This window comes from Periophthalmus magnuspinnatus, chromosome 7 (assembly GCF_009829125.3).
Source record: "Periophthalmus magnuspinnatus isolate fPerMag1 chromosome 7, fPerMag1.2.pri, whole genome shotgun sequence".
NCBI lineage: Eukaryota > Metazoa > Chordata > Actinopteri > Gobiiformes > Gobiidae > Periophthalmus > Periophthalmus magnuspinnatus.
Window position 1 is genome coordinate 2,335,531 of NC_047132.1, and position 27,016 is coordinate 2,362,546.

A 27,016-nucleotide genomic window follows, 5' to 3' on the forward strand; every position below is an offset into this window, starting at 1 on the left:
AAGGTGGAACAGAGTGTTTTTCTGTTTGAGAGAAAAACTAAGCCTAAATATGCAAGGTTTGAGTGTTAAACGCATGTGAACAAAATAAAACACAACTCCAGGTATGTTTGTGATGAGGAAACATCATTATAACATAGATTAGAAAATAGCGTAATATGGTCCCTTTCAACTATTGATGAACTTTAACCAAAAACCAAAATAAAAATAATTATCTAGTTGTGTCTAGCTAATGTGTATAGACATGCAAACATACTGTTATTCTACATAAAAACAGACCAGTGCAGTATAAGCAAATTTCAATTATGAAGTATACATGGATTATTAGGACTAAACCATTACCATCAATAAAATTTCTCACAGTTTTTTTTTAACCTACGCCTGTCATGAGAATTACTGTAAATGGGCACATTTTTATATAGCCCTTTTCCACCTTCAAGGCACTTAAAGCGCTTTATATAAACTATATCAACTTATCGGTCAATATGTGAAAGTGGGAACAATACTTACTTGGGGCTCAGTATAATAACATTTGTAAATTTCTTTGCAATTATTGGTTCATTGTGCTACCCTACTTATTTGTCATAGCTCATGCCTTTTAATGATGCTGTACTGCATATTTAAAAACACTGGGATTATCTTGCATTACTTTTATTGTGTCAGTGACCTGAAGTAGTTTCAATAGTATCATTTATCACAGCATCTCTCTGTAGCAATATATCTTCAAAATTTGTTATTGTGACACGTCTAGTTTTACCATTATTTTCTATTAGAAGTTTGCTCCTCTTCAGTAACGGGATGGCTTCCACAATTGCCACAAGAATCTATAACAAGAATACGAATTTATTATACTTCCATGAATTGCCATAGCAACTCTCCACTATCTTTCTAGTTTTCTTATACTACGAGGGTCATTCAGTAATTAAGGTGAATTTTTCAGTATAAGGACTTTTAATACAGATAGAAGCTTACTTTTTTTTTTTTTTTTTTTTTTTTATATTTACTTGTTTTTCACATGGATTTCATTTCTTTTGCAGATTAAAAAAAAAACTTTGAGAGTTTTGGCGATTAACAAAGATGGCCAACCAAGAAGCATGCTCCAGGATTGAACAGTGGTCAGTTATCAAGTTTTTGGTTGCTGAAGGGTGCAAACCCGTTGAAATTCATAGGAGAATGTCAACTGTGTATGGTGCCACATGTTTCAGCCAAAAAAATATCTACAAGTGGGCTAAATTGTTTAAAGAAGGACAGAGCAGTGTTGAGGATAAAGCAGGCCTGGGAGGCCTACAGAAGTGAGGTCTCCTGAGGTGATCGAACCTTACACATTACATGTATTAGAAGTCCTTATACCAAAAAATTCACCTTATTTATTGAATGACCCTCGTATATTGGTCCTACCTCTGAGCCATAGCACTGCACGATTTGTGCTTCACTAAATGTATGTTTGGACTGTATTTTTGCTCAAGTCAATGCAACTACTGTTAGTAAAAATGTTACCAGGTCACGACCAGTTTGCATCAGGTGCAAACTAAATATTAAATGTATTCCTTCATGTTGTGTCATTGGACTTTTTCACCATATTATTTATGTTTGAAGCGTGTAAAATGAGAAGAAGTCTGCCTGAAGCACTTGGCTACTTCACATATGTAAACAAGTTAGGATCTGACTTTGGCCTTTGTCCATTTGTCCAAAGTTTCATTTTCACTTTTAAGGCTTGTGAAGACATGGTAGAGGTAAAACAAATACTATCTCTGTCATTAATGTTTTCATTGGCTCTAGAACCTCCTCAATGTGTTTAAGCCACTCTGGCCATTTACAACAACAGCTGCACGTTGAGGACGGGTGACTATAGGCATGACTATCCCCGCCCTGACTGTCCCTGCCCCCCACTAGCTGGTCCCAGGTCCCAAGCGTCCCTGTAAGGGGGCTGTAAGGGGGCGGTACCGTATCGGCCTAATGGAAACAAGGCTTAAAAGCTGTATAGCCCGATCTGTTCATTAAACCTGATCCAAGCTGACACTCGCTAAGATCGACGACCGATACCTTTATCGGATCGGGACATTTTTCATAGTGGTCAACGTATGTAGGGCACATACATACACACCTGTAGCAACATATGCATCTACACACTCAGCGTTTACATGCTACATACAGAAGTGTATATTGTACACATATTTCTGTTTACATATGCATGCAGTATATAAATGGCCCTGTGAAAAACATGGATCCCCAAGAAGCTGTAAAGGTTATGGAATGGGGTCCATCACCCTGGTCAAATCACACCATTTGATGGCTTGGCAGGTTGTTGTGTTTTCCTTTGCCATGAGAGAACACGCAGTTTTATGAAAGCAGAAAATTGTAAGAACAGAAAAAAATAAAAAATAAATGAAAAAATAAATAAAATAGAGACAAACAGAAGACATTAAGTGAAAGAGAAAGAAATGTAATATTAGTAAAATAAAATAATAATTAGTATAATTGGTATTAGTAAAATAAAATAATAATAATAATGAAATGAATGAAGATAAGATAATGAATTAATATAATATAGAAAATGAAGATAATAAAATAAGATAAATAAAATAAAAACTAGAATTTATATATGTTTAAATACAGGGTTCTTTCTTTGCGGTTCTTTGGTCACTATATACATACACACATATATATACACACACGCACACATATACATCATATACACATGTGGACAAAGTTGTTGGCTCGGTTAATGAAAGAAAAACTCACAATGGTCACAGAAATGAACAAAAATGATGGTACCCCTAGAAAAGACTGAAATAATGTGACCAAAGGGACATGTTAATTCAAGGTGTGTCCAATAATTAGCATCACAGGTGTCTACAATCTTGTAATGAGTCAGTGGGCCTGTATATAGGGCTACAGGTCGTCACTGTGCTGTTTGGTGACATGGTGTGTACCACACTCAACATGGACCAGAGGAAAGAGTTGTCTCAGGAGATTAGAAAGAAAATTATAGACAAGCATGTTAAAGGTAAAGGCTATAAGACCATCTCCAAGCAGCTTGATGTTCCTGTGACTACAGTTGCATTATTCAGAAATTTAAGATCCATGGGACTGTAACCAACGTCCCTGGACGTGGCTGCAGGAGGAAAATTGATGACAAATCAAATACACGGATAATACGAATAGTAACAAAAGAGGCCAGAAAAACCTATAAAGAGATTAAAGGTGAACTTCAAGCTCAAGGAACAACAGTGTCAGATCGCACCGTCATTGTTTGATCCAAAATGGACTTAATGGGAGACAACCAGGGAGGACACCATTGTTGAAAACAAATCATAAAAAAGCCAGATTGAAATTTGCTAAACTACATGTTGACAAGCCACAAAGCTTCTGGGAGAATATCCTATGGACAGATGAGACAAAAATGGAACTTTTTGCCAAGGCACATCAGCTCTATGTTCACAGACGTTAAAATGAAGCATATCAAGAAAAGAACGCTGTCCCTCCGGGAGTATGGGGTCCGGGGCTCTTTGCTGAGGGCTGTCCGGTCCCTGTATGACAGGGCTGCCCTTTGTCACCAATTTTTAGGCGCAGTCAGGGGATGGAGGGGGTCTGGTTTGGGAACCACCGGTTCTCATCTCTGCTGTTTGCGGATGATCTTGTCCTGATGGCTTCATTGAACCAGGACCTGCAAAAGGCACTGGGGAGGTTTGCAGCTGAGTGTGAAGCGGCTGGGATGAGAATCAGCTCCTCCAAATCCTAGGCCATGGTTCTCGACCGGAAAAAGGTGGCTTGCCCTCCTCGGGTGGGTGGGGAGTCTCTGCCTCAAGTGGAAGAGTTCAAGTATCTCGGGGTCTTGTTTCTGAGTGAGGGAAGGATAGAGAGTGAGATTCACAGGCGGATCGGTGCAGCATCTGCAGTGATGCGGTCGCTGTATTGGCCCGTTGTGGTAAAGAAGGAGCTGAGCCAGGAGGAGGCCCGGGGAAGACCCAGGACACGCTAGAGGGACTATGTCTCTCAGCTGGCCTGGGAAGGCTTTGGGGTTCCACCGGAGGAGCAGGAGGACATGTCCGGGGTGAGGGAAGTTTGGGAATCCCTGCTTAGACTGCTGCCCCCACGACCCGGCTCGGGATAAGCGGAAGAAAATGGATGGATGGAAGCTTCTTAGTTACATCACACGTATATATCAAAACACTGAATTCATATGAATACTGAATACTGTTTAATTAAGAAACACATTGATTTGAACACTGCTTTGATGCTTAAACTCTGAAATCATAATAGGGCCCTTTAAAGGCAACATTGTGTGTTCTGAATAACGGGAGACAGCTGGGTGCTTTGCAGAAACTCCTTTACAGAGATAAAGCAGCCAGAGACGACTCAATGCCGAAAAACAGACTGGTGCAGTCGGGGGTGTCTGGGAGAAGTGAACGAGGTTTCGGTGGAGGAACCAAGGCGTGCACCTGTTCAACATACTATTTGTATATTCAAGATTGTTGTTTTTACCTTTGGGTCTAGGGAAGGGCAGGCAGTCAGAGCGCCTGGCTTAAGTCCTGCATACGTAGGCTGTTAGGGATAACGGTCTGACCCCAGAGCTCTGTATTAGATTGGATTTGTCATGGAATACATTTTTTAGATTTGAACTGATCGAATCCAGTCATTTTTGATAGAACACACCTAACAAGGGAGAGATAGTTTACGTGACATGACCTTTACTCACTCCCTCTGCCGCCATGTTCTCATGGTTTCTGAACCCCAAGTTTAGTGTAAACCACAATATTGATTTAAAATGACTTGATAATAGAAACACGAACTCAGGGCCTCTCAGTCCTGTTCAAAACTGAAGAGTTGACAGACCCCACCTTTTTATAGTGGCAGGGCTGCTCCTGGACTCCACATTGAAGAAAGTGGATCTCTCCTTCTCTGTGGTTCACCTCGAGGATTTTTTTTCTGGGAGTTTTTCCTTTTCGAGGAGGGAGGAGCTATCCATTTGCTTGTTTTTTATGAATGCCAGTTTCACTGTTGGATTTTCTAACTTTCTGTTGGTTAAATCAATGATCTTGTTTAGCCATAAGAGGCAACTGCTATTGCGATTTTGGGCTTTATAAAAATTTATAAAAATTTAATTGGGGAGTGATATGGGGTAAGTAAAACAGATTCTGAGTGTCAGGGAGCTGTCAACCACGCTCTCACCTATCAGGTTTATACCTTCATGTTTGTAATTTATGTAAATATTTCATTTGATGCACACAATTATTACAACCACATCAGATATATCCTAAGTTTAACCATGATTAAATTGCCATGTTGGTTCCCTGTTCACACTTTCATTCCCTCTGAGGTGATTGATGGAGGCACTGATTTGGAAGCGTGCCCTTATCAGTGCAGGTCAGGAGAACACCATCACCCTGACTTGGACTCTGCCAAGTGTTTAGCTGGTAAAATGTTTATTTTTAATTAAATAACCAGACATGACATATTATAAAGAACGTCTGCTAAAACACTGCAATATTAATCTCTGAATGTACATAATTGTAAATAGTGTAATAATAAATTCTGTAATAATTTTCCTACAGCTAAATTACCCGTCTGTGGCTCAGTGGTTTAGGCCATACTATGTTTTTTTTTGTTGTTGCACTGTGGTGGTTGCCTGTCAAATCTGGTTTGGTGTGGTCCATTAAAAAGGTGAAGATGTCACAAAAGTTTTGTTTTTTTTGGGACCCTTTGGATGCTATGGCTTTCATGGGCTAGTAAGAGGCCAGATAACCGCCGTAATCTTGCACTGATGTCTTAAATGCATGACAACACAAGATTACTCTAATCTTGAAAATGTGTGTAAATACACTCAGGGACTATCACGGTGTAGACATGATGGTAATAATAATAATGGCTTACACTTGTAATGCGCTTTACAGGCTTGTCAAAGCCTCTCAAAGCACTACACTATAGTCATTATTCATTCATTTCCACACTTGGTGATGTAAGCTACTACTGTAGCCACAGCTGCCCTGGGGCAGAATGACGGAAGCGAGGCTGCCAATCTGCGCCATCGGCCCCTCCGACCACCACCTATCATTCGTGCACACGCCACTTTCATACTAGGCAATATAGGTGAAGTGTCTTGCCTAAGGACACAACAACAGAACTTGGTCCGAGCAGGACTTGATCCTCTGACCTTCGGGTTGGGAGACCAACACTCTAACCACTGAGCCACTGTGGTCCCTGATAGACGTGCAGTGTATGGATTAGCAGTTTCTTTGAGTACCTCACATACAGTGTAAATTAACTGACCCCATGAATGTGACTACAAAATGAAAGAAAAATCACGCACCAGACATATCACACTCAATTAAAATTTAATAAGCTACAAAAATAATAAATATGTATTAAAAAAAGTGTAGAGGACATTTCATAAATGACAGAAACAGTCACATAATTCTTATATCATTTTGTATGAGTAATCTGATTATGTAAACATGATTGTGGTACATGGTACGAAAACCATGTTTGTGCAAATGTAGTGTTAAAATCCTCTTTCTGAGAGCTGCTCAGACTCTCTGGAAATCAATTAAAAATATTGTTATGTATATAAAAAAATCCTATCTAATGTATATTATATATTCACTCTGCTTGAATTATAAATTGGCAGCATGGTTGGGCATTTCTACCACAATTCTTCCTCAAACAGCTCACAGCAAACTCATGTGCTTGATATCACAGAGATCCAGTATAAAAGGCAGTGGGATAGGGCTGCTCCTCGGCTCAATCGGTGAAGCAGCAGACTCGGGTGGGACAGTCAGGAGCCATGTAGAGTCCCTGAGGTATTACAGTATGTGCATCTCATCTATGACCAACATTCTCTTGGAGTTTATAAGCACCACATAACTGCAGCATCACTCAGGCACTGCCTCCTGGTTCAGTGCCGGGTCCTGTGGCTCCTCGGACTCCTTGGTGTCCAGAGGACCCAGGTCTGACCGGAGCAGCTCAAACATGTCCTCCAGCACTTGCCACAGACAGCTGTTCAGGGGGAAATCGTTGTCCACTAGGTTGACCAGGAAGTAGTTGTCATGGATGTACTTGATGATCATGCGAGAGGGTGATTCGTCTTCGTACAGTTTGGCCCATTGTTCAATCCACAGAGCAAAGGCCTCATCCTGAAACCAACACACATAATTCAATACCCCGTACCCTGGTAAACCCCCCACCTCTGACTTTAGTTTTTTGACACCATAGTTTAACCTCTACTTCCTTTTTGAAGAAATTGCTCTTTTCAAAGTACTTAAGTTCTATTCTAACAGGATTCATATAAGAGTTAAAATTTTGGTAACTCTTCCTACTATAAAAGGTCATCAGATTTTTACCATCTTAAAATGTGAAAAACAGAACTACTTCATTTTAAATGGTTTACAGTGGTCAAAGTTATTCCTCATTACCTTATGCATTCTCGGCATCCTAATTATTCACTGTAATGAGTTTATAAGCACATTTCAAAATTTTCAGAGGCCAGAGCACAGTTTTGCAGCCACAGTAAAACTAACAATACTAGCATGCCAACAGTGCACTTGCTTATTCTCTGACAAAAAAACCCCCAAAACTGCCGTTTTAAGTGTGCTGCATCTCATTTTCAAGCTGCAGCAGACTTAGTGGAAACAAGCAGGTGAAGGACCCTCCACTGGAATAGTTACATAGTGCACCTGTAAAAGCTTTTTACGACTCTGCATCAACTCATGTTATATTTTTATTTGGTACAAATTATATTTTATGTGCAGAGTGTCCTTCAGAATAATCTGATGATCAAACTAAATGTACTGAAGCCTGGTGCAGAAGGCTAGGGCCTTACCTTCCAGAACATGAAGCTGACCGGGTCCACCACAGTGGGCTGGACAATCTCCCGTCCAGGAAAGATGCCCCACGTGACGGCGTTGGGCTGCATGTCTGGAGCATTGGTCAGGTTTCGACCCTGTACACAACACATATCTCCAAGTGCCTTTCCACAAGAGGTCATTTTACAACAAATACACAATCAAAAATATTTTATAGGCAGAATACTTTAAGGTGGGATTTGAAAAGAGATAGTGAGTAATGTGTTTGAGGTCAAACAGGGGACAATTCCAGCTGAAAGCTTGTGTTCCCATGGTGACGGGGCGGGGACTGTGAAGTGACAGTGAGGAGCATAAGAAGGGAGTGGGATGGCGCAGAGACATGAATGTTAGTCAGAGCTGTGGAGACACCAGAGACACGCAAGAGCCATGCTAGTGAAGGCTGTGGGGGTAAGGGGCAGCACTCACATGGGCACAGAGATATGCAGGGGCCATGTTAGTGTGGGCTGTGGAGGGACCAGAAACATGCAGGGGCCATGTTAGTATGGGCTCTGGGGGGACCAGAGACATGCAGGGGCCATGTTAGACAAGGCTGTGCGGGTGCCAGGATCATGCAGGGGCCATGTTAGTGTGGGCTGTGGAGGGACCAGAGACATACAGGAGCCAAGTTAGTGAAGGCTGTGGGGGTAACAGGGCAGCACTCACATGGACGTTGACGATGTGGTAGTTGACACGGGGCTCGTACTTCTTCAGCACTTTCAGCAGAGCATTTACATTCTCGCTGGATGTGAAGAACTCCAGATAAGCCTGTGCAGCAGCAAAGAGAGAACTAAGCAAAAACACATCTTAAAAATCCATATACATACATTTACAGTGGCCATTGTGCAGCAAAGGACAAAGGTGAGGAGAGTGGTTGTCTGGACTTTATCATTGTATTATCCCAGATCTATAACTGAGTTTGAAGCAATTACAAAAGTAATTCCTTTGAATCAATTCCCTTCAATTCCAGTCATAAGAAAAGCTAATATATTCTAGCTAATATATTGTATTCATTTTCAAGCAAAAACTGATTCTGCACAAAAATGTCCCAATTGTTTTTGCACATTTTGGAGGATTACATCCATTTTAATACTGGTCAACAGTGACTGCTAGATTTTCAAACAGGGGAAGATTCATTTAAATTAAATGTTATAGCCTCTGTATTGGCCTAACTGTTCTCAATGAAGTTTATTCTATGCATTACATAGCTACTCCCCTGTCCTGTTTCTAAATAAACCAATTTTTTTTACATTGTCAATTATACAACATAACTGAATCCAGTTCATTTGAATGACTGTCCAGCCCTACAGTCAATCTTCAGAGTTAAACAACTGTTGAGTTGGAACAGTCCGAAGCTCAGACCTCAGTGCAAACAAATGAGGTAAGCACAGCACATGCCGTCCCGCAGCCCGAGCAGACATTAAGTCACCAGCAATGAACAGGGTAGACAAGGACCTTTTGGAACACGTATCCCCCTGGAGGCCCCCAGCCCACGATGGGGTCAGTGGAGGGCTTTCCGTTGATGTTGGGTTGGGAGTTGATGGTCAGGACTCCTCTCTGGTTGATCTTCTCCAGCTCGTTCTTCAGAAGGTTAGTCTCAGGGGCCAGAGGTTCGTCGTTCCAGGGCAGACAGAGCACCTGCAGCACACAGCAGTCACACAGCAGGGTCACACTGAGGCGGACCAGTGATAGAAAGATGTACACAATCACATGTACAAGCTGATCAGATCACAGCAGTGCATCAGTGGCAAAAACTGTGCTGTTGTGTCCTTAGGCAAGACACTTAACCCACTCTGCCCAGAATGACAGTGATATGTGTGTGTGAGTGTTGGTGGTGGTCAGAGGGGTTTGATGGTGCAGATCGGCAGCCTCACTTTTGTCAGTTTGCCCCAAGGCAGCTGTGGCTACAACAGTAGCTGAATGAATAAGGCAAGGCAAGTTTATTTGTATAGCACAATTTGTACACAAAGTAATTCAAAGTGCTTCACAGAATAAGAACGACATTAACGTCACACAAATCAAAATATAAATAATCACAAATAATCATAAAATTAACATTAAAACTGAAGAGTACAGAATACAATCCTTTCAGTCGTATGCACAGCTAAACAGAACAGTTTTGAGCCTGGATTTAAACATTGTCAAAGTAATAAAAATAAAGAAGAATGCACTATTAAGCGATTTGGGTGTCTTAAAAGGTGCGATATAAATCCAATGAATGGGTAACAATTTCAAGAGAGATTAAAAAGATTCTAGATTTGACTGTCATAGAAAACGGCGCATTTTTCCGTGAACCCGCAAAAACGCTACAAATGAAGCAATATCTGAGTTCTTCCAAAGCCATGACCCATGCCCATTATGCCTATGCTGGATGTGAAGAAAAGCCATAAACTGCCACTCTTTAACAACTTGGAAAAAAACAAAACAAAAAAAACTGACATCCAAAGACAATTAGCCACCCTGACAGCAGTCCAGTCCAACTCCAAACAGTCTTCTGCAGTCAAGAATGAGTCAGAGCAGGACGTGTCTATTACACCTCTGAGCACCATCACATAGTTCAAGCCCATAAGCCCGATAGCATTTATGTCACGTAAAAGAAGCCCATATTTGTAAACACTTGTCCTGTGCTCTCTGCTTCTGACCCCAGGCTGGAGCAGGGGGTTGACACGGGGCTCGGAGTGAGTGCACTGATGAAGAAAAATCTCAGCGGCTGAATCAGTGTGTTTTAGGCTTCTAATTATCAGATTAAAATGTTATTATGGGAATCACAAATGTAACATCATAATTGTCAATACTGACTGATAATACTGGTGACCGATATTATTGTGCATCCCTACCTTTGACCATTTTGTTGCGTTTGATCCGTAAATATATTTGGTTTTGAACCTTTAAACTTATTTATTGAAACACTGAATATATCAAGTTGTCATCCTCACTGAATAGCCATTTACTCACTTTGTCTCTGCCTCCTGCATTAATAAATACATATATACACACATTTTCTTATATATATATATATATATATATATATATAATATATATAATATATATATATATATATTATTAACACCAATGCGGGGTCTTGCACGACAGAACACTAATCAAGAAACAATTGAAAAGTAAAATATAAAGTTTTTGGTTCACTGGTTTGTTTACTAGCAGGCCAAAGTGGTATATATATTTTCCATGCATTCATGTCAAATTTTGTGCGTTTATGTAATATGAGCCAGAGCTTATGTTATATTTGATGTGTTTGCTGGTTCTACAGTGTGAACTGTGATGAAGAAATAAGACCACAGTAAAAATCAGTGAAAAGAACTCGTGTCTCTCGTGTTTGTCGCATGTTAGCAAAGCGTATCTGAATAACATATATATACACACTTATATATATATATGCAATGTGATACGTTACATGATGCATGGCAAGCTAGCAATAAGAGTTTCACAGTAAAAGCATGTGGTTTGGAGGTCAGACAAAGGCACGGATTAAACCTGCAATTCCAATAAATCACTATGAGGAAAAGTAATACTGTAATACCCAATAGTAATACCTTTAATCTAATATTAATAATTAAAATAACATACACACCCTTACGATGCTTGCATTGAGGCTTGGGAACTCTTCTTAATCAAAATGAATACCTTGTGGCCCTTGCAGTTGGGCAGTGCAGCAATGTAATTCGTGAAGACCTCAAACACGCTCTGCTCATTGTGCAGCTCCTCTCCCCACATCTGCAGGAGAGCGTCTCTGGAGGATTTGCTCTTCAGGTAGAACAGGTAATAATCATTCAGCTCCCCGAAGGCAGGAGACGAGGAATTACCCCTGGAGACACAGAGAGGGCAAAATATTTCTGCAGTGGATGTGAGCCAACAAAATGTTGTTAAAAGCATTAAAAAAAAAACAACCAAGATTTTCTAACATATGGGGGATAATAATGCTTTTCTGTGTCCGTGTGCGCATGAGCGTACGCATGTCTCCTCACCAGCGTCCGTTGGGGAACTCATCCCAGTCCTGAGTCCTGTAGATGTAGCTCTTGGGTCTGGATGCCCAAAAGATTGGACGCACATCCTCCACTTTCCGCTTGGGATGAGCACTGACTGCCCAGGGTAGGGGCCGCCTGCAGGCACAAACCAAGGACATGGTTTGAACAGAAGACACCCAAAACACCACCTAAAAAAAAGCTTTCCCCACACATTCGCATAAGTGTCCCTCCTGTTTGAGAGGACAGACATTACCTGGGGTCCTCCTGCCACAGCCCCAGCTGCCTCAGCACCTCCATGGTGGCCACCTCTCTGTTTAAAGTGTAGAAGTGCAGACCTGGGACCCTGCCACTGTCCAGCAGCACACGGCACATCTCCACCGCCTGATGGATGCCATAGTTCCTGATGGCTGCATCATTGTCTTTGATGGGCTCAATCACTTTGGTGATTTCTTCTGGAACCTCCAGTTTGGACAGCTTGACCAGCTGCCGAAGAGACTGATAACCCTGCACACAAATACACATAAGCACATGTTTTTAGACCTCTGGTGTTGCAGAGACAAAACCTTGCACAGAAGAGCACAGGTAGGCTGGTCCTCAGACCACAGAAGTGTAGTGGCGATCAGAACATCACTGAGCTTCAGGACAGTCTGTCTCCTCTGGCTTTTGGTATGAACTTTCATTGAAATGGATTACTCTGCTTATACACATACATACGTTTATGTTTATGTTTTATATATATATATATATATATATATATATATATATATATATATATAAAAATGCATAAAATGTCCTCTTAACAAGAAGGTTCTCATTCACTCCAGTTACTTATATTTCAAATTTTATGCAAAATTGACTTGGAGCTTTTAACCATGTTGTTGTCCCCTTATCAAAAACATACCTGGAGTATTTTGTTTCATTAATCCATAAATCCAAGTCGTCTTCTCTAAGCACTCAAAAACATTCAAAAATTGTGTTCACAATGAACCCAAGACAATCTTTTGTGCTGGCCAAGAATGCAAGCTCAGACTTGCATACTGCACAGCAACAGCAGACTAGAAGGCAATATATGCCAACTATAACAGAAATCCTAGAAAGAGTTCATGGCGTTCATTTCTGCGAAGGCTGCGGCAGTCCAGCCACTGATGGTGTGATAAGAGATACCTGTATGTGGCGTGATAAGAGGTACCTGTATTAGAGATGCAGCAATCAGATACTGGTATCGGATATCAGTTGTTCTGTAGTTACTCTTATTTTATTTTTCTTGGTACCTGTATATGGTATGATGTTTTTTGAGGTACCTGTATGTGGTGTGATAGGAGGTACCTGTATGGGGAAGATTCCAGGCAGGATGGGACAGGTGATCCCGATGGCCCTGCAGTCCTCCTCAAATTTTAGGAAGGTCTCTGCTCTGAAGAAGAGCTGTGTGATGACAAAGTCTGCCCCAGCGGCCACCTTCTCCTGTAGGTGCCTCAGGTCGTCCTCATAGCTGTCTGCCTCCGGGTGCCCAGTGGGGTAACCTGCACACGCGCACACACACACACACACACACACACACACACACACACACACAAAGCATTGGGTTCTCATGCTTCTTAGGAACATTACATCGACTTCCATTCATTTCTTGGAGACTGATCCTAACCGTAGTCATTACCTTAATCTAAACACTAACCATAACCTATTTTAACCCATGTCTGAACCATGTTGTTGATCTAACAAAGGATTTATGTCATGAGGACCATAAAGGTAGGTAGGTCCCCATGACATAAATCCTTTGTTAGATCAACAGATTTGAGTCTCCAAAGTATGAGTACTACTCACACTCACACACCCCCCCCCCCCCCCAATCTAAAACCAAAAGATATTGCTACACACATCACTACCTCCGTAGGTCATTCTGAAACCACACTAACATACAAGCAACCCAGATGTCACAAAGTAATCGTCAAACTCCAAGCAGATCAATTCGACTTTTGTGCTGTCCAAGAATGCAAGCTCAGACTTGCATACAGCACAGCAACAGCAGACTGTAATTTCCTAGAAGGCAATATAGGCCAACTATAACAAAAATCCTAGAAAGAGTTCAGGGAGTTCATTTCTGCGAAGGCCGCGGCGGTAGAGCCACTTTGATGGTGTGATAAGAGGTATCTGCATGTGGTGTGATAGGAGGTACATGCATGTGGTGTGATTGGAGGTACATGCATGTGGTGTGATAGGAGGTACCTGCATGTGGTGTGATAGGAGGTACCTGCATGTGGTGTGACAGAAGGTACCTGAAAAATTTGAGGATATTGGCTTCCAAATATTGGTTCAGCTGTTATCCTAATTTGGCATATAAATTGTTGTAAAAATACTATTACTACTACTACAGTTCTCTTAAGTCTCTCAATGACTGAACATTTTATACAAAGTTGTTCTGTAGTTTCTAACCATAGTCATTACCTTAATCTAAACTCTACCATAAACTAGTTTAACCCATGACTGAACCATAACCCATGTTGTTGATCTAATAAAGAATAAAGGACCATAACGGTAGGCAGGTCCCCATAATGCGAATGTGTGTACAGATTTTAGTCTCCACAATGTGTGAGAACTACTTTCACACACTCACACACACAATGTGTGAGAACTACTTTCACACAAACACATCACCACCTGCCCCGTGTAGATCATTCTAAAACCAACAGATATCACTACACACATCACTACTTCATTCTGAAACCATACCAACATACCGGCAACACAGATGTCAAAGTAATCGTCAAACTCTGAGCGGATGAGTTTGACGAGATCAATGGCGTAATTGAAGCCTTCTTCCTCCTCCTCCCAGTCCTCTCCCACTGGGTCTGCAGAAGACAATCGTGATAAAAGTGCACCCACAGAGACCTGGAGATATCCCAAAGGACTCTTGAGCAGAGGCTGAGGGGTTGCGTACCTCCTCTGAGGGCCATGATGTTCTTCAGACCCAGGTGCTTGGCCTTGGCCAGGTGAGCGGTGATGTTGGCCTTGCTCTGGTTGCAGCAGGTCAGGTGGAGCACACTCTCCAGGCCACAGTAGTTGACAGCAGTGCTAGCGATCATAATGGAAGATGTCTCCTTATCAGAGCCAGGGTCTCCAGCAGGGTGCCATGTGATGTCAATGAACAGGGGCCCCCCGGAGCCCATGCGATCAAACCTGTACAAACGTCAAAAGGTATAAACAAACTATACAAATGATTATTACATAGAAAAATGTTATAGATGTATGTGGCCATTTAAAGCCACCATTTGTAAGTCTATTTGAGTTTTTTTTTCCAAATAAAAGGTTCTTTATAAAAGACCAGTGTGTTGTTTAGCCCTCACCTGGCCCCTTACCTGCTACTTACAAATGGTAGCTTTAAGTGAAATTCGATGTTCACTATTTTGTCACAGGGCAGCAATATTCAATGTTAAAAAAACAGACCAAGGCTGCTGACATAAATATAACACTGAACAGTAAACTCTGAAATAATGTTTTTTGGTCCTAGATGTTAAAAATATGTGTATAAAAATGTCCAGGTGTATGCAGGGTCTAGCCAGGGCCTGAATAATTTTGGTCCTGTCATATACAAGGCCAAACTATTTTAAATAGTCAGTCTGGTGTGACTCAGCTAATCTTATTTCTCACTTAAAATTTTGTGCAATTATAAAACATTTTCTGCTGCAATGAACTGCGTGTGTGACTGGAGCTTGCCTGGAGATTAGGTTGACTGCTCCGCTGGCCGTGCGTGGGGGGAAGAACTCCAGGGAGAACCAGTTGTCGCCAGACTCCATTCTCCTACGCATCTTGTCTCTGAGCCTGTCTGCACGGGTCCCGTCCAGCACCGGGGTGGAGCAACGGGAGCTTTCTTTGGAGCTGTCCCCGCCGCTGTTACTGGCTGCGCTGGAGTCACTCCGGCTGCCCCAGCTGCCATCACTGCGTTGGACTTGGTTCACCATCCTGCACTGTCACACTGAGCACAAGACATTGGACCAAGGGATAAAAAAACATTCATCAAATTCAAATAAAATTTAATCTGAATAGAAATGAGTGGTTTGTTTGTGTACTTCATACTCTAGTAAGTAGCTAAAATAGTTGGCTAAAGTGTATCATGTGAAAACAGAGGGCCATTCTGTACCGCTTAATCACATTTGGAGATGATAGGATTGCGCTGATAAACATATCAGATACATTTGCTTTGCTAAGGAAATTGAAAAGAAGGCTGATTTGTGCAGAGATATGGCCTTACATTTTATTTGAGGTTTACAAGGAACCGTATGGAACGTTTTGATTTAAATTTCATACATGATATGGTCTCCAGAGGACAAATGCAGCAGCCAGCGCTGAGGACACGGGAAGCGGGGAAGGGTCAGCCTACCCTCCCTGAATCAGACCCACGGCACTCGCTGTTCGCAGCTCGATTCTAATGTTGTAGCGGGATTTATGCCGGTTCCACACTGGGAGTAAAAGTTACACCGCGTTTACCTGAAGACCTAAACCCCAGCACCTGCAGCCAATCGTGAATCAGAGCTAGTGCAGCCTCTGCAGCTCATTGAGTGAATTTTGGAGGTTCTAAGCTCTTACATGAGGTACGGTCCGTCCTTTTACTCAGAAAAACAGCATGTATACCCTATTCTATCTGCAGGTTAAGGCACTGGCAACACAGGCTCAGTTGTGACTGTAGTACCCCTTTTAAATGAGCAAGAGCTCAGACTACACACAGTTCTGTTGAATACATGTACATTACTACCTCGTTATCGGGTGCTGTACTTGTTCCATTCGCACCACTTGGCAGTGATATGTGCTCTAGCACGTAGCCTAACGTGCTTTCTGCTCTACATATCACTGCCAAGTGGTGCGAATGCCGTATATGTACAAGCATGAGCACGTGCTGATGGGCACCAGTCTATTTAAAGTCTGCATTGCACTAGTCTGAGGCAAAAAAAATCTGCTAGCTCCATGCATCTGTCCATGTGTTGTTTGCTAGCCACGTAACCGATAGTCCTCAATCAGAGGTTCAGACTAAAGCTAGCCTTCCAGTCCTCTTTGGCTCAGTCAAAGCGCTTACCTCTGTCGTACTGGTCGTGTCCTCTCCTTTGTGCTGCTGCCGTGGTGATGTGATGGTGCGATGACGAGTGCAGGTCACGCTTCACGGCACGGTCCGTTTGCGTGGAGCAGGGCAGGAGGGGGGCAGAAGGAGCACGAACACTCCCACGGACAATGACACGAGCGGCCTGCGGGTGGCGCTATTAGGGGACACGGTCTATGGGTTCGATCCATGGCTCGATCTGGTACATTTAAACTTTTATTTAAACATGACCTGTCTGTTCACGTTCATCAATAAGATCACATTTCAGAGATTTATGAACAAATACGAACACAACATTTGTACAACTCAAGTGCAGCACATGCGCAGAACGTCCGCAGCGCCATGCTCGTCACGCGACCCCGCTGCGTTCACAGTCTGTCTTAAATTCATACCAAACTGCAAAGTTTACATAATAATACATCATTTTTAAATGACTCGGTTTAAACAAAGCTCAGTTTTCACATGTCCATTATTTGTTGTAACACGGTCCTATTGTTAAAATTACACGAAATAATTTTCATTGCTCCCCTTAAACTGAAAATAACGTCAATATAAATTCTGTGCGTCCGTGAAGGCAGCGCGCAGAAGATGGCGTGTTGTGGGCACTGTTTTTGTTGTAAGTGCTGCTGCAGAGAAGCAGAGACGCGTACACCTGAAGAACTGGTACGTACAGCGGTATCTGTGAATGTTGTCCCCGGACACAGAGGGACCAGAGGCGGCCTGCTCTTTAGACAGCCTGGCCGCACCCTGGGGCTGAGTATTAAGCTGACACTACATCACTGACAGTTACTTCTATAGTTACTCAGGCTAATAGCTTCAGGTAGAACCGTGTTATTTGTTTCACGTGTATGCATGTGTGCGTGTGTGCGTATCCTCCTTCTTTTATTCTACTCATCAGCTGTCCACCATTTGCATCATGATGTCTAAATTCTGTCTGTCTGTATGTATGTATGTATATATAGTTACAGTATGTAGCCTGAGCTTTTACAGTTTTAAAAAGGGTATTACAATGGCAACTGAAACTGTGCTGCCAGTGCCCTAATTTGCAGATGGAGGACGCATACAACTTTTTTCTCAGTATATGGACAGGCCATGCCTCATGTGAAAGCTCAGAACCTCCAGAATATACTCACTGAGCTGCAGAGGCTGCTGTAGCACCGATTAATGACTGACTTTAGGTAGAGACCATTCAGATTAGCGAGAGTCCTTTTAGGTTTAAACCAACTGAATTTCAGCATTGAAACTGGCAACCCAAATGAGAGACTCATGTGATACCCATTCTGCTTTCTGATTGATTTCAAATCATCTTGAGAACTAAAAACACCAAATAACATGATCAACTTGGCCATCATGTCCAATGTTTTGTAATTACGAATAAATCGGCATTGCAGCTGTTATTAGTAAAAGCAATATTTGATTTGAGCACAGTTAGGTCAGATTTATGTTTATTAAAAATCTTACGTATATTTCCTTTAACTTATTGTAGGCATGACCACTTTTGCCCACCACAGTTGGTAGAGACTGACTGGTAGGTTATGGCTGGCAAAAATTGTTTTGTTCAGAAATAAAACAACTGTTACTTTGTTTGCAGACAATCCTTGGAGAGTTTCAAAGTGAAGATGAAATCCTTCCCAGGAAAGACTACGAGGTATGTGCACACAGCAACAGTCCATAGCTGATGTTTTGGCAGGATTCGGATTGAGTCAGACTGAGTCAAAGGAAGTGTGAGGAGTGGAAGTGAAAGTCTCCACTTGTTTCCTCATGCAGAGCTTGGATTATGACCGCTGCATCAATGAGCCATATGTGGAGGTCCTGGAGGGGATCACCAACGAGGTAAGATCAGAGCAGGGGAGGAAGAGAGTGTAATTAATCACATTAATTGCAATTACTACAATTATCAATTAGAGGTTTGCAAAGAGGGTTGCAAAGGGGCAGAAAATTCCTGGAAAATTTTCCACAAAAACTTTAACTTGGAAATTTGGAAAATAATTTGGAAAATAATAATAATAATAATTAAAAAAACACACATATATATATGTGTGTATATGTATGTATGTATATGTCTTTTTTTTACTATAATCCCAAACCCCACTTATATAATTCTACATTTAATGCCCCTTCCACCAAAGAGGACATCTTAACCTTGTGAAACTAAACCAAACCTGTCTCATCCTTTTGAAGCTAGACTTTGTTTAAAGTTTGGCAGTTTGTCTGAGTGTGTCAGGTTGGTTCTATAGTCTCCAAACTGCCTGTTTTGAGTGTGATTGTCCTATGTGCTCAGATAAGACACCTCTTCATCAGTCTGAGGTGGTTTGAGACCACAGCCCCTGACGCACACACAGAACACACAGAGACAAATAGAACACACTGCGTATATACACGTTTTTTGGAGTCTGTCCCCTTAAATACCAGACTTGTTGACCTCAATGCCTTAAACTTTTTCACCATCAAGCCCCAGTGGTCACATCTGGCAATGACAACTTTTATGTTATTCTCTTGACTGATGGTGATAGCACAGATATTCAAGTTTATTTGGATAAATGTAGGTTTTGGGCTTCTGTGGATCACTCCTACTAAAGTGAAGGATTTACGCCCTTTTAATTCCCGTATATATTTCTGTTTGACTTTGAAAATTCCTGAAATCTGAGTATATGAGTCATGGTTAACACAGTTTGAGTTATATTTTATTATTTATGTTCTTGAAATATCTTCATATTCTACATTTATGTAGGTCTGTGCCAAAAAAATGGAGAAAAAACAAAAATATTAATTAACAAATGAAAATGTAAATGGAATACAAATGTAATGTTTTCACATTTATTCCACACTAATATAAGGATATGAGAGTGTTTAATACTTAATGTTGTCACTGCTGTCTTTGTAATTTTATTGCACTAAAAGGTTAGAATATGTTGGGGATAAAAACAATCCCTTTAAATCCAGTTATTATTTACATTCTGAATGAAAGCGACACTGATTCTTTTCTAATGTACATTAAACATGAGAATGCAAAACTTTACTAATAATTCTATATAATAATATAATCTGTGTATGAAGAATGTTTGACAGTAACCTAAAAAAAATCAGTATTTCAATTATTGCCCAATATTTTGTGATTCTGATTTTATCCTCTGCAGAAAGCCAGGAAGTATGAGGCCGTGCGCTGGGTCCTGGTGTTTGCCATCGGTGTGACAGTGGGGCTGGTAGGGCTTCTTGAGCATTCCTGCACACACTTTTAGATCTCTGCTGGGGGTTGATTTTCTGGTGTTTTTCAGGTGGGAGTATTTGTGGATTTCTTCGTTCATATTTTTACTCAACTCAAACTCAACGTGGTTGGAGAGTGTATCCTTTCATACAAGCCATACATGTCATATCTTACACAAATGCGCAATGCTAGGGCATCTAAGATCCATAAACTTCTCATGTTACATTTATGACTTAAAGTGCTGACTATCTAATGTTGACACAATGGTAACGTTTCAAACTCTTTTTTGATATCAAGGAATAGGCTTGATACTCAATACTGGTTCTTATTGTCTTTCTTTAGACAATAGAATGTCATCTTCAACATTAACTCACACTAACAGAACACTAACTGAAACACTGTTGGCTAATGCTAGCTAGCTTGTGACTGTAATTTTAAGTGTAAGAGACTTGTTTAAGAGGACAAATCAGCTCACCTGTTGTAGGTCCTGCTAAATCAGTTCTTTATGATCAAATTCTGTTAAAATAAAGCTCAGATTAAAATCTAACATGAGTAACAGAGCTTCAGACAGAGCAGTTAGTATCACACCCCCAGGGAATATTGATGACATCAGCTTCAAAGTATCAATAGGACTAAATAAAAAAAAAATTGGCTTAATCCTGACTAAAACCTGCTTAGGGCTGTGCATTTATTATCATTTTCATTGTGATTTAGAATTATTGCTCAAATCAGTGAAAAATCTTGTTTTAAAACAAGCATGCCCCTGTGATGTGTGCCACATTCCTTAGCCCCCTGTCTCAGCTGTGGAGCGCTGCACAGACAGAGGCTGCCTGGCTCTGTCCCTACTCGAGCTGCTGGCCTTCAACTTGACCTATGTACTCCTGGCCAGTGTGCTGGTCCTTATCCAGGTCACCCCTGTCTTACACTTGCACACTCTTTGAACATGAACAAAACATTTATTAAGCCTATTCAGGGTAGGGCGATATGACAATAAAAACAAAATTGTGATCTAATCCCTGTGATGATCTCTCATTTTGGTTGTATTGCCATATCGTGATTCCCTACTTCTCTGTTTAATAAGGGTTTTATGTCCCATGAACTCAACCCTACCCTGATAACATAAGATGATCTTTATTTGTCACACAATGGGGAAATTTCAGTGTTGCAACGCAGTTTATGAATGGAAGAGAATAGAAATAAGCACTCAAAAATCAGAATAAATAAATATTAGAAAAAAGACTTAAGCACAACTCTTATTATGACTATTATTGTGTACAGTCCAGTATATGAACAGGGTGTACAGCAGGTGAAATGTATTCCACAAGAGATGATTGATATTCTGTTAGATTATTGCCCATGATTACTACAGGGTACTATGCTCTATGGTAAAAAACCCCAAAAAAACAGACTACCCATTCCTATTGGTCAGCTTCGATCTCTGATCTCAGCTCGGATTATATCCACCTGTCATTCACTCAATCACAGTGAAGAGTAAACTTTCAGAAACAGCAGAGGCTTCAGTTAGCTCTTAAAGACTGAATAAAAGAAAACATGAATCGTGATCAAATTGAAATCATGATCTGACTCTAAAGCTGCATTCAGACCGCGGTGTCAGGGCATGTAAAACACAAATGCCTGTATTTATATTATTCAAGATCTTATAAAAGTTTATAAAGTTAAACATAAAGGTTTAACTCCAGTGTAGTTACCGGAACAAAGAACACAGTTTCCGGAACGCACTCTTAACAATTGCCAGATCCTGTTGTGACCTGTTCTGACAAATTAAGCCCTGTCTGTACCTAATAATGTGACACCAGTGTGCTCTATTAGCCGGTGGCTGCAGGCTCAGGGATCCCAGAAATCAAGAGTTACCTGAACGGAGTCAAGATCCCGGGCATCGTGCGGCTACGGACCTTCTTGTGTAAAGTGGCTGGTGTCGTGCTGAGTGTGGCTGGAGGTAAGTTTCTGCCCCCTCTGTGTGCTCCTGTGTGCTCCTCTATTTGCTCCTCAGGCACAGCTCTTGTTTGATCCTCTGGTTCAGCTCCTCTATCGCTGCTCTTCTGGCTCTGCTCTTCTGGCTCTGCTCTTTCCTCTCTGCTCCTCTGTCTACTCGTCTGGTTCAGCTCCTATAGCTCAGCTCCTCCATGTCTGCTCTTGTCTGTTCCTCTGGTTCAGCTCCTCTATCTCTGCTCCTCTGGCTCTGCTCTTCTGGCTCTGCTCTTCCATTTCTGCTCCTCTGTGTGCTCTTCTGTCTGCTCCTTTCTGCTGTTTGTGACGCCCCCTTGTGTCTGTTCCACAGGGCTGTTTGTGGGAAAAGAGGGGCCCATGATCCACAGTGGGGCTATTGTGGGAGCCGGGCTGCCTCAGGTCAGACACCACTAAAACTCTACAGCAAGTTAAAATTTGTAATCAGCCCTTTTTGCTGCTTTTGGATCGTTTGTTTCAGGGTTGCACAATTTTGGGGAAATGTATTTGCTGTTTTTTTTTATTGTGATAAGTTTTGCGATTTATCTTTTAATAATAGGATTCAGTTCAAAGTTCACATTTTAATTGTGTCCAGAAGAATTAACTAAAGAAGACTGAAATATGAACTGACAAACTAATACAAGAATCATATTTCAGAACATTTAGGTACAGATCTAACATACAGGTTTAGCAGTTTTTATGCAGAATAAAACTGGAGATTTTTTTTATTTGTGTAGGAAATTGTGGTAAATCTATTTTATTATTGTGTCTTGTCTACAAAAAAGGCAGAGCCCTTTAAACTACGATAGGCCATCTGCCAAGTGTGTGTTACAAACACCAATGGACTCATTTAAACAAACTCATTTGCCGCTTCGTTTTCGCTTTACAGAGAAATGATGCTAACTTATAAACATTAGAAACAACCGTTGCATCTTGTCGTCATTACACCAGAACATATCAGGGCATTAGGTGAACATTTCATCAAATAAAAGATTTCTAAATTCATCACGAAATGGACATTACAACAAAAAAAGTAGCTTCACTTTCCACTTCTCCCAACTCACCTAAACCAAAAAGTCTTTCCTCTTCAGGGGCTTGAGAAAACTTCCCAGTTTTTAAGTCCAGGGGAAGGATCCCTGTATTCAGCTGTGCCATCAATGATCTTTGATTCCTGCTCAAATTTGGTCTGACATAAAATTCAGTATTAAAAGTATCCTTTAATTGAATATATGTTCGCAACTTGGGTTTAGCCAAGATCAGATTCAGCCATTGCTCTTCATAATAGGACACCAGTTTTGCTCTTATTCTGTTGATGCTGCATGGCAAATTGTTATGGAATACATACTGAAGTTGTGCTTCAGCAAAAACAGCTCGTAGCTCTTCTACTCAGGGTTACTTGGGTTTACTCTACTCAAAGACCTTTTAAGATACTCTATTATCAGGTAGATTAATAATCAGATTCCAATATCTAATCACCCTGTGCTGCCAAAACTGAGACAAACTTGTGCACTCCCAAGAAACAGCGGATAGCTCTGTTTTCCACAGCATCCAAGGCTGAACGCTTGTCTGTCCCACCCCACACCAGGAGCATAGTTTAGAACGGGAGATACACAGACCTCGTACAACTTAGAATATGTTTTATAACCAAGATCTTTACACATTTCCACCTTGTTAATCACAGAACCTAGAGCTCAGCTGGCTGAAGCAGCAAGGATTTTTACCCCACTGTCAAAAATCAAAGCATACTCTTCTGTGTGAGCCATAGATCAAAATGTCCACAACAAAACAAACAAAATTGGGCTTATTTTCAGACAGTCGAGTTCTCATTATGGTTGAAACTATGTAAATACGATGAATACAAGCTCTGTTTTCTAAAAACATTTTTCTCATCCTCCAACAATTCTGTGTCTGTGTCAATCTGGCATTTAGGAATAGATTTTATAAACTGTAAAAACTGATTCCTCTATAATTAAGCGGCACTTTGGTGTCATCTTTTGCCAATTTAGGAATGGGTATGATTATGTATTTATGCCATGTTGAGGGGACAGTACCATATTCAAAACAAAGATTAAATAAACAGAAAAGAACATTCAAAAGATGTGGACACTTTAACACTTCATTTGGAATTTCTTCTACTCCCCTTAGTTTTGCCTTATTCAGAGCATTGCTTACTTCCTCCAAGGTAATATTAAAGTTTAGGAGCATATTTGAATGCCTCATAATTGACAATAGATCCTCTTTTATTTTAACTGAAATCTCTCAAAAAATCGGATCAAAATCAGAAGAAGACAGTCACCAGCATAAAGATCTCTTTATCTTCCCATTTTTTAATCACTTAATTTATTGCTCTTAACTTTTTGAGGACGCAGTTGATTTATCATTTTCCAAAATTGTTGTGGGTTACTTGTCTTAAGATTATCTATTTTTAGTGCTTGGCCTTTTCAAAATCTTCTTTTGTAAATTATTATAATTGTCTCTCAAATCCTGTTTATTTTGATTTAGCATTTATATACATCATTTTGCACATTTTTGCACATTTCTAATTTGTCCATTAACTCAAGTAATGTCATTTGACAATTAGTAGATGCAAGAAAGATGTCAGGGAGCAGTCCTAGTCTCCTTTTGGGCAAACTAATAGGGCTATTTTCTTGTGTTATTTGAGTGCCCACTTGAAAAGTCAACAGCAATAAGGAATGGTCCGGTAGATGGCAGCTATCTCCAATAAGAGGAAGACATGCTGCTGCATTTTGGTCCATAAGATCTGTGGCTGTCATCACTTTAAAACAAAGACAAGACTCCAAACAGTCATGCGATGTCACTATATAATCCATTAGTGCTTTACCTTGAACTGAAACAGAAGTAAAATTATCATCATTCACATTAAGCCTGCTGTTCAAAACACAACACTTTGAATCTCTCAGGAAATCAAGAAATTAATCACCATGACTGTTACAAATGAGATCTAACGCCACTCGAGGTGGAACATTGTCTATCACTTATAGAGTCCTCTTTATTTCCAATATGACTATTGAAATCACAACAGATGTAAAAAAAAAAATAATAATAAAAATTAATAGGTGGGAAAAATTTATTTTGATTAATTTTGCAGCCCTAGTTTGCTATTTTAGTAGTCAAGATACTCAATGTTATAATTTTACATTTCTTCCAAGCAACAATTTAGATTTTATACATAATAAGACAGAATGAAACCTTTGAGATGCAGCCTTAGTGGCTCTCCCTATACCCACCCTTCATTACCTTTAAAGTATTTAATAACAGATCATGATAATGTTTTCATTGAACATAATGGAACAACTTAGTGTGTTTATGTCTTTGTGTTTATAATTAATATTCAGAAGAAATCCAATTAGACTGTTTTATATTTATACAGTATGACAATGCTGAAACGATCACGTTGATGCTTAGGTCAGTGATGGCCATCTCCAGAATAATCCATCAGTTTTACTTCTTTGCTTATTATTGACATGACTTCAACAATAGCCAATTTGGGATGACTGTTTAACCTTTATCTACTGTTTGTCATTCCCACTACACTGATATAATGATATACTGTTTAGTGAATACTGTCCTCTTCTCTCAGTTTCAGAGCATCACGTTTAAGTGGATCAAGTTTGACTTCCCCTACTTCCGCAGTGACAGGTCTGTACAGTGTGGGGCTAGTTTAAACTGCACTTCTCCAGGTCTGGCTGTGAAGTAGAGTTTGACTGATATGGGTTTTTCATGGAGGATGCAGATTGTTAAAAATCCAGAGAAACCAAAAGCCGATAAACTCTGTTTATGTTTTAAGGCCAATTCTCCAAATAAGTTCATTTGAATTTAGTAAAAACTCATCCACAAGGGGAGCAGTACAAATCAGATCATTCATATCTTAAGTGATTTCCAGCATCACTTGGATACACACAAATGTCCTTTTACTTCTTTGTATCACTATATTATATTTGAATCTCGTGTCTGTCCCTTCAGAGATAAACGGGACTTTGTGTCGGCCGGAGCAGCTGCTGGGGTGGCTGCTGCTTTTGGGGCCCCTATAGGGGGCACTCTCTTCAGTTTGGAGGAGGGCTCTTCCTTCTGGAACCAGGCCCTCACCTGGAAAGTGGTATGTGCCATAGCTCCATACTAAAAAGATTCCCTACATGATTTATTTGAAATAAGTTTTTTACTCATTTTGTCTTGTTGTGCTTCAGCTTTTCTGTTCCATGTCGGCCACTTTCACTCTGAACTTCTTTCGTTCAGGGATCTACTTTAATAAGTGGGGCTCCTTCCAGCTGCCTGGGCTGCTCAACTTTGGAGAATTCAAGGTAAACTGTCTGTGTGGAGTAAACAGTCTGCAAGGAGTCAACTGAGGCGTAACCTGTCTGCTAGAAGTAAACTGCGAAAAGTAAACTGTCTGCAAGGAGTAAACTATGAGGCGTAAGCTGTCTGTGAGGAGGAAATGAGGAGTAAAATGCCTGCGAGGAGTAAATTGTCTGCGAGGCGTAAACTGTGAGGTGTAACCTGACTGTGAGGTGTAACCTGTCTGTTAGGAGTAAACTGAGGAGTAAACTGAGGAGTAAACTGAGGAGTAAACTGAGGAGTAAACTGAGGAGTAAACTGAGGAGTAAACTGAGGCGTAAATTGTCTGTGAGGAGTAAACTGTCTGTGAGGAGGAAATGAGGAGTAAACTGCCTGCGAGGAGTAAACTATGAGGTGTAACCTGACTGAGGTGTAACATGTCTGTGAGGAGTAAACTGAGGAGTAAATTGTCTGTGAGGAGTAAACTGTCTGTGAGGAGGAAATGAGGAGTAAACTGTCTGTGAGGAGTAAATGGTCACATTTTTCTATAGCGCTTTTCTACTTTCAAGGCACTCAAAGCGCTTTACAACAAGGAACCACTCACCCATTCACACACACATTCACACACCAGTGTACGCAGACACTG

The 27,016-nt window shown here is 40.8% G+C and overlaps 2 protein-coding genes across 2 annotated transcripts in view; one reads left to right on the top strand and one right to left on the bottom strand.

Annotated features, from left to right (window-relative positions):
* Positions 1 to 6,818: 6,818 nt before the first annotated feature.
* On the bottom strand, positions 6,819 to 17,040 carry mthfr (methylenetetrahydrofolate reductase (NAD(P)H)). The gene is made up of 12 exons (XM_033969475.2): positions 16,887 to 17,040; positions 15,533 to 15,791; positions 14,757 to 14,995; positions 14,557 to 14,667; positions 13,145 to 13,338; positions 12,072 to 12,322; positions 11,819 to 11,953; positions 11,478 to 11,658; positions 9,291 to 9,473; positions 8,502 to 8,603; positions 7,817 to 7,936; positions 6,819 to 7,130 (listed from the first exon to the last, which is right to left on the bottom strand). The coding sequence occupies exons 2-12, from the start codon at positions 15,775 to 15,777 to the stop codon at positions 6,870 to 6,872; spliced, it is 2,022 nt and encodes a 673-aa protein (XP_033825366.1). The 5' UTR covers positions 15,778 to 15,791; positions 16,887 to 17,040; the 3' UTR covers positions 6,819 to 6,869.
* A 440-nt stretch (positions 17,041 to 17,480) lies between these two features.
* The window catches only part of clcn6 (chloride channel 6), a 34,618-nt gene continuing 25,082 nt past the window's right edge, over positions 17,481 to 27,016 (top strand). The window contains exons 1-11 of the mRNA XM_033969474.2: positions 17,481 to 17,570; positions 18,499 to 18,555; positions 18,675 to 18,740; positions 20,045 to 20,110; positions 20,183 to 20,249; positions 20,914 to 21,020; positions 21,943 to 22,069; positions 22,412 to 22,479; positions 25,679 to 25,737; positions 26,062 to 26,194; positions 26,283 to 26,396. Of these exons, the coding sequence (XP_033825365.1) occupies positions 17,496 to 17,570; positions 18,499 to 18,555; positions 18,675 to 18,740; positions 20,045 to 20,110; positions 20,183 to 20,249; positions 20,914 to 21,020; positions 21,943 to 22,069; positions 22,412 to 22,479; positions 25,679 to 25,737; positions 26,062 to 26,194; positions 26,283 to 26,396 (939 nt within the window). The 5' untranslated portion in view covers positions 17,481 to 17,495. The remainder of the gene's footprint in view (positions 17,571 to 18,498; positions 18,556 to 18,674; positions 18,741 to 20,044; positions 20,111 to 20,182; positions 20,250 to 20,913; positions 21,021 to 21,942; positions 22,070 to 22,411; positions 22,480 to 25,678; positions 25,738 to 26,061; positions 26,195 to 26,282; positions 26,397 to 27,016) is intronic.